Here is a 12,934-nt window from a genome sequence, read left to right on the forward strand (position 1 = left end):
CACAGGGGATAACAAATCATGAAAAATCTTAACATTCTCCTGACATATGAAATGAAAAGGAAGTTGCAACTAAATGGAAGATTCACAGGTTCCATTTGGAGAAGGAACTGACAGAACTGGCTTTACCCTGTGTCCAAAGGAAACAAAAACTTCATGAGATATTTGATGATCTCATCTTGCAGTGCTCATGATAAGTATTTGCAAAAAGTCCACCATGGTGGAATGGAGCGGCTAGGTGGTGCAGTGAATAGAGCACTGGCCTTGGAGTCAGAAGTACCTGGGTTCAAATCTGACCTCAGACACGTAATGATTACCTAGCCGTGTGGCCTTGGGTAAGCCACTTAACCCCACTGCCTTGAAAAATCTAAAAAAAATCTAAAAAAAAAAAAAGTCCACCATGGAAATAAATGCAGCTTATGAGCCAATATCCATTGCACAGGATGAAAAGTAAATGTTCTCCAAAGAACTCTTTAAGAACCTCCAAATTAAATCAGTACCAATTCTGACAGTTGGTAACTTCAATGCAATATCAATTTCAACCTGACTTATTTAAATAAGTTATTGTCAATGAAATGAAAACTAGGAAGAGGAAAGGGAACCAAAACTTATTACAATCAAGTAATATAAAAGTTTAACTGATAGAAATCAACTGGAATAAGAAATCAAAAGAAATTAAAATTGTCTAATTTAACAAACACCTAATTTACCTGACAAAGCGGAGATATAGCAAGCAACAAAGCTCTGAAACATAAGCTTGTTTTTAAAATGTTACAGAGAAAGATGAAAGGTTAGGAAGAGTACTGCATCATAAATACAGTGGAGAAATAGCTAGCATTTATAAAACATTTTAAGATTTTCAAAGCATGTTATACATTTTAAATCATCTTTACAATAACTCCCCAGGTACTGTTATTATAAGGGATGGAGAAACTGAGGCAGAGAGAATTTAAATGACTTACCTAGGGTATAAAGTTAAGCATCTAGGTTTTCCTAATTCCAAGTTCAATACTCAATCCACTGTGTCAACTACCTGCCCCTGCCTCAAAAAGTTCGAAAGAAGCAAAAAGTTATTCTGACATCATGTAAGAAAGAAACCAGAAGAACAACACATCTGCAAGGATTTTAATAAATTCTTTTCACCAAGGGAAGTAGAACCACCATGTTCGGACCCCTTAACATTATAACCCCAGGCAAGTTTACAGAGGTAGAAATGGTCTTAAAAAACAATCAATATTGGAGAAGTTGTGGGAGGATTTGGACAATGATGCATTATTGGTGGAGTTGTGAACTAATCCAATCATTCTGTAGAGCCATATGTAATTATGTCCAAAGAACAGTAAAACTGACCATACCCTTCAACCCAGCAATACCAATGCTAGGCCTAGATCCAAAAGCAATCATTAAAAATAGGAAAAGCCCCACATGTTCCAAAATATTTGTAGCAGCTCTTTTTGCAGTAGTGAAGAATTGGAAATTGAGTGGATGCCCATCAATTGGGAAATGGCTGAGCAAGTTATGGCATATGAATATTATGGAGCACTATTGTTTAATAAGAAACCGTGAATGGTTGGACTCTAGAGAAGCATGGAAAGAATTACACAAACTGGTGCTCAGTGAAGGGAGCAGAATCAAGAGAACATTGTAGACATTAACAACAACATTGTGAGTTGATCAATTATGATAGATGCAGCTCCTCTCAGCTGTTCAAAGAGCTAGGACAACCCTGGGAGACCTATTATAGACAATGCCATTCACATCCAGACAAAATACAAAACAAAACAAAAAAAACACATAACCTGAATTACACTATGTTCACTTTAAAAAATTTTCTCTTATATTTGCCCTTTCTTTGTTTTCTTTCTTTTCTCTTAGTCCTAACATGTTAACATGCTAAACACAAATGTACATGTACAATGTACACTAAACTGCTTCTGAGGGGTGGTGTGAGGAAGGAGGGTGGAAGAAGATTGTATAACATAAATATGCATATGGATGAATGTTGAAAATCTTTCATGACATGTAACTGGAAAAATAAAATAAAATCTCAAAAAAAATGGTCTTAAAGAACAAAAAGCTACAAAAAGCTCCTGAATTTGTCTACACAAACACATAAGCCTTCTATCCTAAGGATGTTTTAATGCTTGTAGAGTTGCACAGCACAAGCTGGGTTGGACTGGCTGTAATCTTCATAACTAGATTACAAGCAGATCACATAAACAAGATTACAGGGACACTAGAGTAATTCAGTGAAGTACAGACTGGAGAAGCAAAGATTGGAGAAAAGTAAATCAATGAAGAGATGAGAACTGTAAGAGTGTGAATGGCAGTAAAGAAAGGGGAGGAAGAAAACAACAATTCATAATAACAGCAGCTAAGATTTCTAGATATTTAGTTTAGAGTACTTCCACTGAACAATTATGTGAGGGGCTATTATTTGCCTCATTTCACAGATGATGAAACTAAGGCTAAGGTAAATGACTTGCTAGTACACATCTGAGATAGGATTTGAACTTTAGTTTTTCTGACTCCTTCTGTCTATTTACCATATGAACTATGATTAAAAAATGTTATTGTGGATGAAAAAAATTAAAAAGATTTAGCAACTGAAGGAAAGGAGAGTCAAATACTTCTGAAGTTCTAAGGTTACATGGCTGGGAGGATTAAGAGAGGAAACTTAGAGAGATGCTTTCTAAAGTCTCTTCTACCTCTAATATGTTCTATCTTGGAGAAGGGTTACCAAAACTTTTGCCCAAGAGCTTCTACTAAAAGTTGGGGAAGTGAGAGAAAAAAGAGTCAAAGTTGAGGCTGCCATTCTGAAAGGTAGGATGGTGGTATCATCAATAAATTTAGAAGGTGGAAGGAGGAAAAGATGATGAGTTGGGTATTATGGGAAACCTATTAAATTTGGTGTGCCTACAAGACATAAGGGAAGATATTCAGGTTGCAACTGGAGGTGAGGGTTTGGATATAAAGGTTTAGAATTATATATTATATTATATATTGATTATATTAACACTGAGATGCATCAAATCTCCAAAGGAGCATGGCTAGACAAGAGATTAAATAGTCAAAGAGAGGTTGGTTTACTCTTTTTATTAAAACATTTCTTTTTTTAAAGATATGTATTTATTTTTCCAATTATATATATAAAGATAGTTTTCAACATTCATTTTTGTAATTTTGGGGGTAAAGTTTTCTCCCTTCCAATACTCTAAGATAGCAAATAATCTGATTTAGGTTAGTCATGCTGTGAAAGATGGATGAAAACAAAAGGGGAAAACCATGAGAAAGAAAAAAAAGAAACATTTTTAAAAAGTAGTATGCTTTGATCTACATTCAGATTTCACAGTTTTTTCCTCTGGATGTGGATGGCATTTTCTATCATAGGTGTTTTAGAATAGTCCGTGATCACTATATAGTTGAGAAGAGGTAAATTCATCCTAGTTGATCACCACACAATGTTGATGTTAACTGTTAACCATGTTCTCCTATTCTGCTCACTTCATTCATATTAGTCTTTTGAGATTTTTCTGAAATGTGTCTGCCCATTATTTCATATACCACAAGTTGTTCAACCATTTCCCAATTGATTGGCATCCCCTCAATGTCCAATTCTTTGCCAGATTGGTTGACTCCTAAATCAATTATTGTGTGAGTACAGCAATTAGAAAAAGGTGAAGGAGAGACTGGTAAAGGAAGAGAAGGGTCACAACACCAAAAAAAGATACAGGGTCACAAAGTCAAAGGAAGTGAGAATATCTAGAAAGAGTGTCAATGCTGGGGGAAAGGTTGAGTAAAATAAGGCCTAAGAAAAGAATACTGAATTTGACCCAAGTCCAAGTGGATTTAGATGCTAAAGTCTTTCATTAGATTTCTACTATACTTAAAAAAACATCAAGTCACTTAACCTCTCTGGGTCTCAGTATCTTCATCTGTAAAATGAGGGATCCTTCTAACTCTTCCCTCACCCTTTCCAACTTTGGGAAACAACAGAACTCCTGTGGGAAAACAGTAGTGGAAGCTGATGTTGTGAATGAGGAAGAAGAGGTCAATTTCAGAGAAGTTTGATTATTGTACATTAAGAAACTTAAATTTATCCTCTGTGCTACTGTTGGATTTATAAACTCTTCTTAAGACAATTGTTTATTTACCTTTTAAATGGTCAGTTTAAACACTTGTCCTTTGAGGGACAAGGGAAAGGAAGGAAAGGGAGAGGGAGTAAGAGAAAGACAGTGGTTTCTGTTGCTTTAGATGGTGCTGGACAGCTGTACCATTTCAAATCAAATATTATCTTTGCCACCTTCCTATTCTTTTATCCTTGCTTACAAAGACTATAACCTCTGTTTCTTCATCTGCAAAATGGGGATAATACTTAATTCACAAAGCTGTTGCTATGAAAGCACTTTGCTACTCTTACAATGCTCTATAAAATTGAACCATTATCATTCCTTTTCTACTCTTGCCTTCTCTTCATTACAAATGTGGAAATAATGACAAGAATGCTGGAAAAGGCATTTCACAAGGAACTTCAGGAGATATTCAGTTTAATAAGCATTTATTAATACCAACACTGTCGGGGACTGTATTTGAAGCAGCTTTCCCTTAAAGAAGCTTCCATGATTGGGGAGGAGAATCAGACTGGACTTCCTGGAGGAGGTAGTAACTAGAGCTGAGTTTTAGAAGAAGGAATATGAAGCAGAAATAAGAAGGAAGTGAATTCCAGGCATGAGTGACAGCTTGTGTAAAAATACAGAACCTTCTCAGGATGAGGAAGGGTGTATTTGGTGTGGGACATCCCTTTGGTTGGCTTACTAAACCAACAAGACTTGGGGGTAAGTGCCATATATTGGACTCCTATGCTTTCAGCTCAAATGACCACATTACAGTCAGCCTGTGACCTTCTGGCAGCACAGCTGGGATTGAAAAAGTCCTTCTCCATCCCTCTCCTCTTCCATCCCAAAAGAAAGAGAAAAGACTTATCAATTAGCAACACATGTTTGCTTACTTAGTGACAATTTCATTATTAGGCATCACTTTGACCCAACTCAGTCCAACTACTCTGATTTCCCCTCATGGTGCGGAGGCAGAAACTTGCATTTGCTGGGATTAGAACAGAGCAGATGGAGCCTGGGCTCGCCTACGCTGGTAGGAAAGCTGCACAGTCAGAGTCTCCCTCCTGCCTGTGGAAAGGTGACAATGCTTCTATACGCTCATTACAGTCCCTGTCCTGGGGAGTCCAGCCCAGAGAAAAGCCCTAATCTCACACTATGCTACATTAGCTCGGCCTCTATGAGCCGGCAGAGAATGTTCCTCCTCTTCCACAGTTCTCTATCTAAGATACCAGAGGCCCTGACAGGACTGGTTTCAGGTTTTTGTGGCTTCCCAATAGGACCATGCCCCATTTACAGTTGCAGATGTGCTGAGAGGAGTTTTGCTTTTGCTGACATGTGGAGGAAGAGGAATGCCTGACAGAGGAGTAAGATGACCTGATCAGGAAACTTGGTTACCACATCAGATTCATTCCCTTTTCCCCACCCCTCATGCTTCAATCTTCTGCACATGGTTAGAGCTACTTTGCTACTCTTACAATGCTCTATAAAATTGAGCCAATGGATTCAGAAAAGGCTCTCTTACAGATGGCCTCTCACTTCATTTCCATACAATGCATCCTCCACTGTCTCCTCACCTCCTCTCCTAATTTCATCATCATCACCATGATGAGATACCTAGAAAAAACCATCATGGCCTAGTTGAACTCCAAATCCATAGCAGGAAAATACTTGTTCTTCCCCTCCAAACAGGGGTTTGTAAAGAGTAAGGCTCCACATTCCTCCCAAACTTGACCTCATGAATAAAATGTTGAACCTATATCATTTTCTATGCTTACTAGGCAGTTAGGGAGATGTCCACAAGACAATCTACTATAGCTACCGCAAAATCAGGAGGGCTAAAATTTAGGGGGTTCTGGATTACAGTTCCTAACTTCCAGCTTGTGTAGCTCACAAAGTCTTCTTAGGACTGGGGGTAGAAGTTGAGAAGTGAGTTGGGGATGGAGGATAGATGGAAATGGTCTAAGGTGAAGCTAATATGTGCCCCTGAAGGAAGAAGAGACAGATTAGCTTTGCAGAGATTTACTAAGGCAGACTCAGAAATCCTTCCATAGGATGAAGAGTGGGAAATCTTCTGGATCCAGAGAAGTTTGATTTATTCCTCTTTTTCTACCCATACATGGCAAACACTCCAGTTGTTCCCTAGCAGGAAAACCAATAGGGAAAGGAAAGCTCTTTTCCAGGTTCCATTTGAAGCCTGGTTTTAGTAAAAAACACAGAGAATCAAAGGTAAAGGAAAAAGCAGGAGAGGGGGCTGGGGAGGCTGCAAGGAATAGGAGCCCCAAGGAGCCCCAAGCAGCCGAGTCCCGGGTGAAGGGGAGGGGAAAGGGGGCGGCACATGGTTGCTAAGAGTGAAAGAAGGCGGTGGCAGCAGCATGAATGAACCAGTCGTACCATGGATTCTGGGAGATCAAACCATTTGTGCTGGCCTGGCTGCTGGTGCTGTCCCAGACTGTCATTCCTCCTCACTCCTTTGCACTCTGTCCTTCCTCCAGTCTCCCTCCCCCCAAAGCTTCATGAAGGGAACTCTGGGCTAGTTAAAGCCTACAGAAAGAGAAGGGAAAATTGGTGGAGGAAAGGAAAAGCACTCATTACGATTCTATGGGCATCACGGCTGCTTAGTGACACTAGTCTCTCTCTTCTGTTCCCCCACCACACAACTCCCAAATGAACAGGGTGCCCCTGCTACTAAGAGAAGAGCTCAGTCAGCATTTGGGGGTGGGAGAGAGGATGAGGTGGCGTGGGCAGGAGGCTGGCCAATTGCAACAGCCCAGCCTTGGGCAGTCGGAACCTTCTTTCTGTCTTCCATTCTCCCACTCCCATCCTACCACCCCCAGAAAAGAGGGAAGGAACAGCGACTGGGTGAGGAGAAAGAGACGAGGAGCTGGTTTCCGAGACTCTTCCTGCTGCAGCCCTGTCCAAGCCAGCCTATCAACTGCTCCCCAGCATCTCCCTCCAACGGGACCAAAATAGCTGCCAACGCCTTCGATTCCCAGCCCGGCACTTGACTCTCACTCCTCCTCTCTTGCTCATACCCCGGCCCTTCTCTCCTGAAACTGAAGGGGGGGGGAGGAAGCAGCTTTGGGGGGGGGAGGGGGGAAGGAAGGAAGGAGGAAAGGAAGGAAGGAAGGAGAGGAGCTTCCCTGCCTGAGCAAATCGCCTCAGCTTCCCTGGAAGCCTTCAGCATTAACCCCTCGAGGGAAAGCAGAGGAGGGGGTGGCTGTGTTAATACATAAGAGCACTGCATCACGCTAATCTTCTCCCCAGAACAGTATGCGTCAGCAGTACATTCACGTTCTGACTGAAGGACAAAAGGATGAGAGAGCAGTCTGCGTGGCTGCTGCCTGCAACACCTCCAGCCCAGCAAGAGGAGACGGTGGGAGGAGAGTGCAGGGGGCCCGCTGCCACCGCTACTAGGAAGAGGGGAAGATGCTCCCGGGGATTGGCGCTCCTAACCCATCCTCGACCACCACGGCTGCCGCCACCGCCACCGCCGCCACCATCGCCACCGCCGCTGCCTCTGCTGCTGCTTCTATCGCTGCTGCAGTCAGTGGACAACAAAGGCACTGAAGGCAACAAAAGGCAAACCCCACAACTCGCTACCTCAACACAAAGGGAGAGCCGGCTTCGATCTCGGGGCCCTGGGAGGAGGAGGAGGAGGAGGAGGAGGAAGCTGGCTGATCTCTGGGAATTGCTATTGCCCCTGCTGCTGCCACTACTGGACCCATTTTTGCATCAAGGGCTTGCTGGAGGGGCTTGTGGAAAGCATCCTACCACCTTGAGCTCTCTGTTCCCCTCTTGGGGGTACTGGGTTTGGCCCCAGCACCCTCTCCACACAGCCAGCCCTCCTCACAGGGCCGGTCGGATTACTGCTCACTGTTGGAGAGAAAGGCTAATACTTATGCATCTGTTGGCTAGAAAGCTAAGCTAGTTTCCTCCTGCCCCTCTTCTTCCTTTCATCTTGAGAGAAAATAAAAGGGGGTGTGTATCTGGGAGGGAGAAGCGGAAAGAAATCACATACATTGCCTCCCCCTCCCCTTCTTCCCCAACCCTAAGAGCACTCCATGAGCTAACAACTGCAATCAGCTGCCGCTGGCCCAAGAGAGGTGCTCCGTGGGTGAGGAGCGTGTAGCTCCCCGAAGAGGAGGTTCACAAAGGGAAGTGGGAGTATCAGCAGGAAGGAGTGTCTCCTAGGAAGCTTTGGGGGTTTTCCCCCCTTTCTGTTTTCTTTGGGTGGCAACAGAAGGGGCACAGTTGGGGGGGCGAGCAAAAGAACACTTTGGCAATGAAGCTTCTTCACTGGCTGCTTGTGAGAGCTGGCGCCAGGGTCCAAGGACAAAGCTGGGAAGTGCTGGTGGCGCTGCTCTCTGGGGCGCAGGGGGGGGATGCACCTGCATAGCCCAGAGGGCCTCATCTTTTTCTGGTTCTACTCAATTCTGCTGCTTCGCCTGCTCCTGCTCTGGATTTACTAGAAGCCATTTTGTCTCCCCCACCCCTTCTTTCCCCTCTTACCCCCCCAACCCTATCCCTACTCCCTTCCCCTTCCCTTTGTTAATTAAAAACTAAGGAGTAAGAATGGGAACAATGTACCCAGCTCCTGTGGTGAAAGCTTAAGGACCCAACGCCAATTCCTTCCGAGGTAGGTACCGGCGAACTGGTTGGGGACTGCTTTGGTAGGGGGCCAGTGGGTTAGTTTTGGGGGTGGGGGAGAATGAGCATTTTTTTCTGAAAGGTGGGTGTAGGGGCAGAGGAGATGGTGGATGGGGGACCACATTTTAGTCTGGCATTTTTCCTGGCCAGATCTGCTCTGCCTCTCTGACTGCTCCCTCCCCACCTCCTTCTCCAGATGGAAAGAGGAGCTCCTAGCTCACTTAAGCCGGGGTAGGGCCGGTTTTCCTTTCCGAGCCAAAATCCCAGGCGATGGTGAATTATGAACGTGCCACATCATGAAGCTCTTGTGGCAGGTAACTGTGTACCACACCTGGAATGCCATCCTGCTCCCCATCGTCTACCTCACAGCGCAAGTGTGGATTCTGTGTGTAGCCATTGCTGCTGCTGCTGCCGCGGCCGCCGCCTCCGCTGGGCCCCAGAACTGCCCCTCCGTCTGTTCGTGCAGTAACCAGTTCAGCAAGGTGGTGTGCACGCGGCGTGGCCTGTCTGAGGTCCCCCAGGGCATCCCTTCTAACACCCGGTACCTCAACCTCATGGAAAATAACATTCAGATGATCCAGGCTGACACCTTCCGGCACCTTCATCACCTGGAGGTCCTGCAGCTAGGCAGGAATTCCATCCGGCAAATTGAGGTGGGGGCTTTCAATGGCCTGGCCAGCCTCAACACCCTGGAATTATTTGACAATTGGCTGACTGTCATCCCTAGTGGGGCCTTTGAGTATCTATCTAAGCTCCGGGAACTCTGGCTTCGAAATAACCCTATTGAGAGTATCCCCTCTTATGCCTTTAACCGGGTGCCCTCCCTCATGCGCCTGGACTTGGGGGAACTTAAGAAGCTGGAATATATCTCTGAGGGGGCTTTTGAGGGACTTTTCAACCTCAAATACTTGAACTTGGGCATGTGTAACATCAAGGATATGCCTAATCTCACACCCTTAGTGGGGCTGGAGGAGCTCGAGATGTCTGGAAACCATTTCCCAGAGATCAGGCCCGGCTCCTTTCGTGGTCTGAGCTCTCTTAAGAAGTTGTGGGTCATGAACTCGCAGGTGAGCCAGATTGAACGAAATGCGTTTGATGGGCTGGCCTCACTGGTAGAACTCAACCTGGCCCACAACAACCTCTCCTCCTTGCCCCATGACCTGTTCACTCCACTGAGGTACCTGGTGGAGTTGCACCTACACCACAACCCTTGGAACTGTGATTGTGACATTCTGTGGTTAGCATGGTGGTTGCGAGAGTACATCCCTACCAATTCCACCTGCTGTGGTCGCTGCCATGCCCCTTTGCACATGCGCGGCCGCTACCTTGTGGAGGTGGATCAAGCTTCCTTCCAGTGTTCTGCTCCCTTCATCATGGATGCACCCCGGGACCTCAACATTTCCGAGGGTCGGATGGCAGAACTCAAGTGTCGGACTCCCCCCATGTCCTCTGTACGGTGGTTGTTGCCCAATGGGACAGTGCTTAGCCACGCCTCCCACCATCCACGGATCTCTGTCCTAAATGATGGTACCCTGAACTTCTCTCATGTGCTGCTCACAGACACAGGGGTATACACATGCATGGTGACCAACGTGGCAGGCAACTCTAATGCCTCGGCCTACCTCAATGTGAGCACGGCCGAGCTAAACACCTCCAATTACAGCTTCTTTACCACAGTCACAGTGGAGACCACAGAGATCTCTCCTGAGGATACCACTCGCAAGTACAAGCCTGTACCCACCACATCTACTGGCTACCAGCCAGCTTATACCACCTCTACCACAGTGCTCATCCAGACCACCCGGGTGCCCAAAGTGGCAGTGACTACGGCAGACACCAATGACAAGATGCAGACCAGCCTGGATGAGGTCATGAAGACCACCAAGATCATCATTGGCTGCTTTGTGGCAGTTACTCTGCTAGCTGCTGCCATGTTGATTGTCTTCTATAAACTTCGTAAGAGGCACCAGCAGCGCAGTACGGTATCAGCCGCCCGGACAGTTGAGATTATCCAAGTAGATGAAGACATCCCAGCAACCACAGCAGCAGCGGCTCCATCCAGTGTATCAGGTGAGGGGGCAGTAGTGCTGCCCACAATTCATGACCATATTAACTACAACACCTACAAACCAGCACATGGGGCCCACTGGACAGAAAACAGCCTGGGGAACTCTCTGCACCCCACAGTCACCACTATCTCTGAACCTTATATAATTCAGACTCACACCAAGGACAAGGTACAGGAAACTCAAATATGACTTTCCCTACCCCCCAAAAAATTACAAAATGCAATAGAATGCACAAAAAAAAGACAGCAACTTTTGTACAGAGTGGGGAAAGACTTTTTTTTCTTGTATATGCTTATATATTAAATCTATGGGCTGATAAGAGAAAGATTATATTAAAATTTAAAACCAGAAACAAAATGAAAACAAAAACTATTTTTTAACTTGTAAGTTCTATTTAAAGGGGGATGGGGAAGGGGAATTTTGGGAATGTGTGTGTGTGTGTGTGGGGGGTGTAGAAGACAGAAAAAAACAAACCTGTTATCCTGCTAGAGGGCTTTCTGGAATAAGGTTGAATCTGTTTAAAACAACAATAAAACAATCTTTAAAAGAGATAGGACAAGGGGATAAAAAGGATGGAGTGATCCTGTCATTTTTAGAAGATGCTTCATAGGATGCAGTAAATATACATTTCTACAGACATCTTTCTTAATTCCTGAGAGCTGTCTTTGCAGGTTTATATTAAAAAGTAAAACAAAAAGAAAAAAGAAAAAAAAACATGAAAAAGCACCAAGAATTTGTACTGTGCCAAAATGTTAAGATGCAATAATTTTTTTCTTCAGAGACCAGGGGAGAAATAGAATTATAAATGTATTTTTAAACTGAAAAACCACCAAAATCAAAGTGAATCTCTGAAAGGGTCTGAGCTTGTATGAATGTCCATGTGCACATGACTCTTCTGTCTGCGCACACGGACATCCATGCAGCTCATCTAATGGAACGCTTCAGGAAAGAGCAGAGGGGGAGAGGAACTGGCGTAGCTCTCAGTCAAAGGCTTTAACATTGCACCAGATTCCTGCAGTTAGGTTTAACCCACTCTGTATAGGGAATGTGTGTTATCTTCAGAGTTTTCCCTTAGGAGGAGACCTGAAGGGGGACCCAGGGCCAAGGTGGGGAAGCTGGGGGGGGGGGGCAGGGTTAGAAGCAGGGTGAATGTATTCACAAGAGGCCATAAATTAGCATTATCCCGCCCACCTGTTGTTCTGGGTGTCTGACAAATGATTGTAGATAATTCTGATATTTTATGATTTCTTTTTTAGTTTTAAGATTGAGAGTGGGGGAAAGGATGGGGGGGTGGTTTGGGAGAGTGGAAGCTTTTCTCATGGTTGTGATTTTGTGGCTAAAAAGAAATGCTGATTCATTAGGGATTATTGGCTGCTATCAACTGGTGGTGGGGAGTGGGGAGGGGCACAATTTAAATAAAGAGAAAAGATTAGAAGAAAAGGACTATAATAGGTTCCACTTTGCTTATGGGAATGCAGTCTTTTCTCACCATTGTGATAGATAAAAATAATGGAAAATCTACTGTTAAAAAAATGTAACATTAAAAAATCCATAGAGGAAGCCAAGGATGTACAACCTCCCAACATCCCACCAAAGTGGGTTGTGAAATAAGTCCTATTAAACATAGCTCAAAAAAGGGGAAGGCTTCCCTCCCCCAAGCCCACCTCAGGTGGAAGAAAGGAATTTTGGGAGTTCGGGAAGCTGGGGTCTCTGTGGTTTCTGGTCCATTTAATGATGTAATTATTTTCATTTATTATTTTAGCTTTAAAAGGGTTCAGATTTGAAAGAGGGTGGGATTGGGTGGGTGGGGAAATGTCAACAAAAGAATACTGACTGTAACGTGAGAAAAGTGTATTTTTGTATTTTAATAAATATTGTTCAATTTTTAATTCAGTGTCCCCAAAGGGTTAAATTGAATGGCAGACCTTGGAATCTTTAAGTTCACTGAACTGATCGGAAATATCAACTAAAAGCAAATTTTAAAAAAAGAGAGGAAAGGAAAGAAGATATTCATAAAAAATTTACTGAACATATTAAAAACTGTCATCTTTCCCTGATATAAGTAAATGAACCTTAAAACGAAAGCTATCCTCCTTGAGCTAAGTG

At 44.0% G+C, this 12,934-nt stretch overlaps 2 protein-coding genes across 3 annotated transcripts in view; one reads left to right on the top strand and one right to left on the bottom strand.

Moving 5' to 3' along the window:
• The window catches only part of SND1 (staphylococcal nuclease and tudor domain containing 1), a 520,505-nt gene that overhangs the window by 69,854 nt on the left and 437,717 nt on the right, over nucleotides 1-12,934 (bottom strand). The window lies entirely within an intron of this gene.
• LRRC4 (leucine rich repeat containing 4) lies at nucleotides 7,222-11,171 on the top strand. The gene is made up of 2 exons (XM_074193767.1): nucleotides 7,222-8,748; nucleotides 8,956-11,171. Exon 2 carries the CDS (start codon nucleotides 9,056-9,058, stop codon nucleotides 11,015-11,017), a length of 1,962 nt encoding a protein of 653 aa, XP_074049868.1. The 5' UTR covers nucleotides 7,222-8,748; nucleotides 8,956-9,055; the 3' UTR covers nucleotides 11,018-11,171.

The sequence above is a fragment of the Macrotis lagotis genome, chromosome 7 (assembly GCF_037893015.1).
Source record: "Macrotis lagotis isolate mMagLag1 chromosome 7, bilby.v1.9.chrom.fasta, whole genome shotgun sequence".
NCBI classification, from domain to species: domain Eukaryota; kingdom Metazoa; phylum Chordata; class Mammalia; order Peramelemorphia; family Peramelidae; genus Macrotis; species Macrotis lagotis.

What these genes read in the sequence shown, in the direction of transcription:
- LRRC4 (XM_074193767.1), top strand. Translation starts at nt 9,056, where the DNA reads ATGAAGCTCTTGTGGCAGGTAACTGTGTACCACACCTGGAATGCCATC.